The 7,144-nt window shown below is 37.9% G+C and overlaps 1 protein-coding gene across 1 annotated transcript; it reads left to right on the top strand.

Moving 5' to 3' along the window:
• The first annotated feature begins 450 nt into the window (after positions 1–450).
• Positions 451–1,191, top strand: LOC126441927 (uncharacterized). Its single transcript, XM_050090697.1, has one exon. The coding sequence runs from the start codon at positions 451–453 to the stop codon at positions 1,189–1,191; it is 741 nt and encodes a 246-aa protein (XP_049946654.1).
• Positions 1,192–7,144: the final 5,953 nt, after the last annotated feature.

The raw sequence follows: 7,144 nt of genomic DNA, 5'->3' as shown, positions 1-7,144 counted from the left end.
AGGCATTTACTATTATGCTGAGATGATAAGGTTGATTAATTCTTTGTAGATCATGGTTAATTTGGAAATGATTAAATTGTGAGCTACTTGGCAACATTTTTGGGGCTACTTTGTCACGGGCCAAAGTAGCCCCAGGTAAATTAGCTTTCGGTTCTCAACTTGTCTTAGGTCTGTTTTTCAATGTTTTGTTTTTCTTTCTTTTTTAATTTCAGATTATAAATATGATTCGTCTATATAAAAGGAAGATTTGGGTGAGAAATTACAGAAATTATACAAAAGTGTTTGGAAGAAATTAGGTCAGGTCAAAAAAGTCAGAGAACTGCTGCAAATACATAAGGAATTCCAAGGACCTTAAAGAATAAACTGAAAGGGAAATTTAGTAACAAACATGGTCACCCAACAACATTCAGCCCTGAGGAGGAGAAAATGTTTATGGATCACATGAGTAAAATGGCTGAATTTGGCTTCCCACTTGTTCAAACTGATCTTAGATTTGTTATTAAAAGCTATTTGGACAAGAAAGGCATTGTGATCAACTGCTTCAAAGACAATCTGCCTGGTTATGAATTTATTAAATCCTTCCTTAGAAGGCATAAAGAACTAACCACACGATTTTGTAGCAGTATCAAACGTGTGAGAGCAGCAATTGACAAGACTGTCATTAATGAGTATTTTGACCACCTTGAGGTTTCAGTTAAGGATGTCTCTCCAGAAAACATTTGGAATTATGATGAGACCAATCTTAGCGATAATCCTGGCACAGTCAATGTAATTTGCAAGAAAAGTATTAAATATGTGGAGGAAATCATGAATAGCTCAAAAACTTCAACATCTGTTATGCTGTGTGGGAATGCTGTGGGAGAGCTGTTACCACCAGATGTTGTCTATCGAGCTGGGAATCTGTGGACAACATGGACTGAAGGTGGTCTAGTAGGATGCCATTACGATCGCACTAAACATGGATGGTTTGATGGTGCAACATTTGAGGACTGGTCTAGGGTTCTTTTGCTACCAAGACTCAACAAACAGCAAGGCATGAAATTAGTGATTGGTGGCAACTTGTCTACTCACATTATTCCAGAAATTCTACAACAGTGTGAGGAAAATAACATTAGATTTGTGTGTCTCCCTCCTAGCTCCATCCACCTCACACAGCCTCTGGATGTAGCATATTTTGCTCCAATGAAGTAAGCTTGGAGATATATTTTGAGACAGTGGAAGGACTCTCCAAGTGGAAAGAAACATGAAGTGCTGCCAAAAGATGTTTTCTCACAACTTTTGAGGAAACTAATGTCAGAGATGGAACACAGTGGAAAGGCAAAAAATTTAATTTCTGGCTTCCGTAAATGTGGAATACATCCCTTTGATAGAAATGCTGTTTCGAATTCTTTGCCAAATGAAGAAGTTGCAGTAGAGAACGTCAGCAATGCTTTCATACAGCATCTGATTCAGAAAAGGAATGAATGTAAGACACCAGTAGGAAAGAGGAGACGCAGGAAATTAAATGTTCCACCAGGAAAAAGTATCTGCCCACAAGACTTGGATGATTCACCCCTAACTTCAGGTACAATTGACTCTGTTTCGAGTGACGACAGTTGTATTCTCAAAAAGAAGGGAAGACCAAGAAAAATAATAGAGGCCTTTGAATCTTCAGAGTCAGAGTCTGATAATTTCAGCATTCATGATTTATTATCAGAGTTGGAAATTTCTGAGGAAGAAATCAGTGAGCAGCAAGAATCTACACATATTACCAAGAGAGGATTTGTTGACTATTGTAAAAATGGGTGACTTTGTGACGGTTATTTATGATGAACAAGAATACCCTGGAGTGATCCTAAAAATAGACCTTCTGGAAGGCCCTACAGTGGACTGCATGGAAGAAAGTAAGAAATGCCGGAAGTGGCCCCACAAGAAAGATATAATGAAATATCTGCGATCTTCTGTTGCAAGAAAAATTTCCCCACCAAAACTGCTTTCCAAGAGGGGAAGACAGTATATATCAGATATAGTGTAAAGCATTCCACTGTTTTGTTTAAATATTTAAATTAATTTTGTAATGTGTAGCAATAATATTTGTTGTATGCATGTATGGGTAATGGATTTGTTCGGTTCAGAATTTTCTTGTAAATAAACTAAAATTCCTTGAAATATTGCTATGTTTTGTTGCTGTACTATCACAATTCCCTATAATCAGATGTACAATTGACCCAAAACGATGAAAAGGGTTATTAATAAGGAAAAAAAATTATTGGGACAAAGTAGCCCCACTTTGGTACAAAATTGGCCCACTTTTTGAAAACATAAAATCAGTTACCAAAAAGATCTGCAGAAGCCATTAATGTGGTGTGATAGTTGAGTAAACATCTGTTAAGATTTATTCAAAATATTACAGAATTAAACTAGAATTTGCAAATAACTTGGCCAATGTAGCCCCAGTTGATGGTAAGTCAATGTGTAAAAATTCAAATTTTTGATGAACCTAAAAATAGGCCTAGCTGTTATTTCCTCAGTTACTGTTGTAGCTGAAGGCTTATATGGTGAACATGAGATACCTTTTTCATTCAGAAAAATGTGAGATGGTATAAAATATTCCAGATCTGCAGCACACCAAGTCTAGTTTGGCGGTTTTGTTAATCATAAAATAGTTCAAAAAATGGCTCTGAGCACTATGGGACTTAACATCTGAGGTCATCAGTCCCCTAGAACTTAGAATTACTTAAACCTAACTAAGCTAAGGACATCACACACATCCATGCCCGAGACAGGATTCGAACCTGCGAGCGTAGCGATCGTGCGGTTCAAGACTGAAGCGCCTACAACCGCTTGGCCACACTGGCCGGCTATAAAATAGTAGCTAAAGGTTTAAGTTTTATGCTGCCTTTTCAAAATTTGCAGCAGAAAAAGTTAGAAGGAAAATATTCCAAATACTACCACCTATCAGAACAACATCATTAATAATCTATTAAACTGCATTAGGCATATTTATAAAAATGTGTCTTATTTATTTGTTTCTGTTTACAAAAACTGTTTAGAAAATAGTTAATATCATACTTTGCATAATTAACCACTTATATAAAAAATTGCTTCCCCAGAAATAATTATTTGATGTTTTTTGGGTTATTGGGTATGGGAGATTATACAGGGTGTCTCAAACATGACCGGTATATTTGAAACAGCAATAAAAACTAAACGAGCAGCGATAGAAATACACCGTTTGTTGCAATATGCTTGGGACAACAGTACATTTTCAGGCGGACAAACTTTCGAAATTACAGTAGTTACAATTTTCAACAACAGATGGCGCTGCAAGTGATGTGAAAGATACAGAAGGCAACGCAGTCTGTGGGTGCGCCATTCTGTACGTCGTCTTTCTGCTGTAAGCGTGTGCTGTTCACAACGTGCAAGTGTGCTGTGGACAACATGGTTTATTCCTCAGAACAGAGGATTTTTCTGGTGTTGGAATTCCACCGCCTAGAACACAGTGTTGTTGCAACAAGACGAAGTTTTCAACGGAGGTTTAATGTAACCAAAGGACCGAAAAGCGATACAATAAAGGATCTGTTTGAAAAATTTCAACGGACTGGGAACGTGACGGATGAACGTGCTGGAAAGGTAGGGCGACCACGTACGGCAACCACAGAGGGCAACGTGCAGCTAGTGCAGCAGGTGATCCAACAGCAGCCTCGGGTTTCCGTTCGCCGTGTTGCAGCTGCGGTCCAAATGATGCCAACGTCCACGTATCGTCTCATGCGCCAGAGTTTACACCTCTATCCATACAAAATTCAAACGCCGCAACCCCTCAGCGCCGCTACCATTGCTGCACGAGAGACATTCGCTAACGATATAGTGCACAGGATTGATGACGGCGATATGCATGTGGGCAGCATTTGGTTTACTGACGAAGCTTATTTTTACCTGGACGGCTTCGTCAATTAACAGAACTGGTGCATATGGGGAACCGAAAAGCCCCATGTTGCAGTCCCATCATCCCTGCATCCTCAAAACGTACGGGTCTGGGCCGCCATTTCTTCCAAAGGAATCATTGGCCCATTTTTCAGATCCGAAACGATTACTGCATCACGCTATCTGGACATTCTTCGTGAATTTGTGGCGGTAAAAACTGCCTTAGACGACACTGCGAACACCTCGTGGTTTATGCAAGATGGTGCCCGGCCACATCGCACGGCCGACGTCTTTAATTTCCTGAATGAATATTTCAATGATCGTGTGATTGCTTTGGGCTATCCGAAACATACAGGAGGCGGCGTGGATTGGCCTCCCTATTCGCCAGACATGAACCCCTGTGACTTCTTTCTGTGGGGACACTTGAAAGACCGGGTGTACCGCCAGAATCCAGAAACAATTGAACAGCTGAAGCAGTACATCTCATCTGCATGTGAAGCCATTCCACCAGACACGTTGTCAAAGGTTTCGGGTAATTTCATTCAGAGACTACGCCATATTATTGCTACGCATGGTGGATATGTGGAAAATATCATACCATAGAGTTTCCCAGACCGCAGCGCCATCTGTTGTTGACAATTGTAACTACTGTAATTTCGAAAGTTTGTCTGCCTGAAAATGTACTGTTGTCCCAAGCATATTGCAACAAACGGTGTATTTCTATCGCTGCTCGTTTAGTTTTTATTACCGTTTCAAATATACCAGTCATTTTTGAAACACCCTGTATATACTCAACAATATATTGGTTTTGATTAATTTCTAAGTTGTCTGAGTCTTTATTCCTCAAAATTTACAGTTATCACCACAGATACAACCACTGTATCAATTCTCTAAGTTACACTGGTCCTTCCTCTACCACAAAAGAAATTAGAATTTCAAAGGAAACAGATTTTTTTGTAGCATTCGGGGAAAAAAACTCTGTTTTGAAATGCTGCACATCAGTGACTTAGACCACTTTGATCTGAAATTGGCAATATATAAGAACACCAGCTCTTTGGAAAATGTGTGACTTAAAGGAGATGTGCTTCTGAGGAAGGTATTATTGACAGTTTCTGCTAAAGTAAATGTACCTGAGTTGTAGTAGATGGCTGAATAAATTAAGGACAAAATTACTGAAAATCAGATAAAGAGCCCGAGTTTGTATGGTTAAAATACTGAAGGTTCAGAAGGTAAAAGCAGCATTGTATGCAAACTGCAAGGAAGTCTAAGATTACTATGTCTCAAAATGTAACTCTGCCTGTATGGTTATTGAGATAAAAAGGTGTAACAAATTATTATATAGAATATTGCAGAATATGCTCTGTTACCCCAAAAGCTGAAAATTTTAAAAGCTGCATCTTATAATTCGATTTTGAAGAGAACATTAGGAAAATAGTGCTGCAGCTGCTTGGAAATGAGAAGTTAATGAGATAATAAGATGTTAAATGTGAGATATGAACAAGATAATAGGAGGTAGCTATAAGTGTTAAATGTGGATGTAACTCCGGTTAAGAACATATTGTTTGTGTATATAAAAACACTAAAGCAAGATGGCTAGGAAAGAAAAGCTTAAAATGAAACTAACTCTTATGAGATAGCAGTAGGGAAATTTTTTGTGTAAGGAATTGATTGCACTTGTGAAAGTAATTATTTATTTGCATAAATTAACATGTGAATGAAGAATAATAAATGAATCTGTCATGAGATCATCCGTCTTACTGGAGGAATATGTGGTATTACATATCACTCCAAAAGAGTGATGTGTAACCCTATGTTTACCTTTCCAATGACTGATACTCGCAAACAATAAAATGATACAAAGCATTATTATATAAGAGAGCACAATTATTTTGCAATTTTTTTATTTATGTTTCATGTGGCGAGTCATATATACCTGAAATTGACAGCAACGTTTTTTTTTCTTTTTTTTTCTTTTTTTTTTTTACAAAAAACTGTCTATTGAAAGGATAGACAAATAGGAAGTAGAGGTGATAGAAACTGAAGTTGCATGTGAGATTGTTTGGGCAAGTATCAGTATTAGGTGTGGGCATAAAATCTCCTGATATAACTGAAAACTTTAGAGAAAATGTCAGTTCACTTGTACGCAATTTCCCCAGTCATACTGTAATCATCATCAGAGACTTTAATCACCCAACAATTAATTGGGAAAATATGGTTTTGTTAGTGTTGGGCATGATAAGACATCCTACAAAACATTACTAAATGCATTCTCTGGAAACTTCCAAGAACAGATAATTAGGAACCCCATTTGTGATGAAAATAGCAACAATTTAACCTGACTTCTTTGAGCATATCCACTTCGAAACTGGTATCAGTGAACACGCTGCAGATGTGGCAATGATGATTACCCAGATACAAAGGACAACTAAAACAAGCAGAAAGAAATATATGTTCGGTAAACTACATAACACATCAGTAGTGTCATGTCTCAAAGAAGAACTTGAAACTTTCAGCTCAGAGGAGGAGCATGTAGAGGATCTATGGCTCAAGTTTAAAAGAATAGCTGGCCATGCAGTGGATAGATATGCAACCAGTAGAATAGTTCATAAGGGGAGGGAAACTCCATAATACACAGTCACAAGCAGGGAATACTGCATAATACTTGTAAATCAAAGCATAGTGCTATAGACAGAGAAATGCTGAATGAAATGTATTTGACTGTCAAGAGAGCAATGTGTGATGCCTTCAAATGATTACCATAGCAGAATATTGTCAAAGGATTTTTCACAAACCTGAAATAAATTCTGGTCATATGTAAAGGCTGTAAGTAGGAATAAAGTCAGTGTCCAGCCCCTAGTGAATAAGACAGGAACTTGAATTGAGGGCAGCAAAGCAAAAACTGAAATGCATAACTCCATTTCCAAAGGTTCCTTTACGAAGGAAAACCCAGGAGAATTGCCTCAATTTAACAGTCATACCACTGTAAAGAGGAATAATAAGTAACATCATTAAAATTGAACAAAGCTCCAGGCCCAATAGTTTTGTATCCCATTCTACATTGAATTTGTGGCTGAGGTAGCACCTCTTCTAGTTATTATCTATCGTAGAGCCCTCGAAAAGAAAAAAAGAAAAAAAAAAAAGTGCCCAGGTCTTGGAAAAAGGCACAGGTCACATCCATTTACACAAAGGGTACTAGCAGTGATCCACAAAACTACCCCAATATCCTTGACATCAATTTGTT

The sequence above is a fragment of the Schistocerca serialis genome, chromosome 1 (assembly GCF_023864345.2).
Source record: "Schistocerca serialis cubense isolate TAMUIC-IGC-003099 chromosome 1, iqSchSeri2.2, whole genome shotgun sequence".
NCBI lineage: Eukaryota > Metazoa > Arthropoda > Insecta > Orthoptera > Acrididae > Schistocerca > Schistocerca serialis.
Note: the sequence above shows the minus strand (reverse complement) of the source record. Positions and strands in the feature narration are given on the sequence as shown.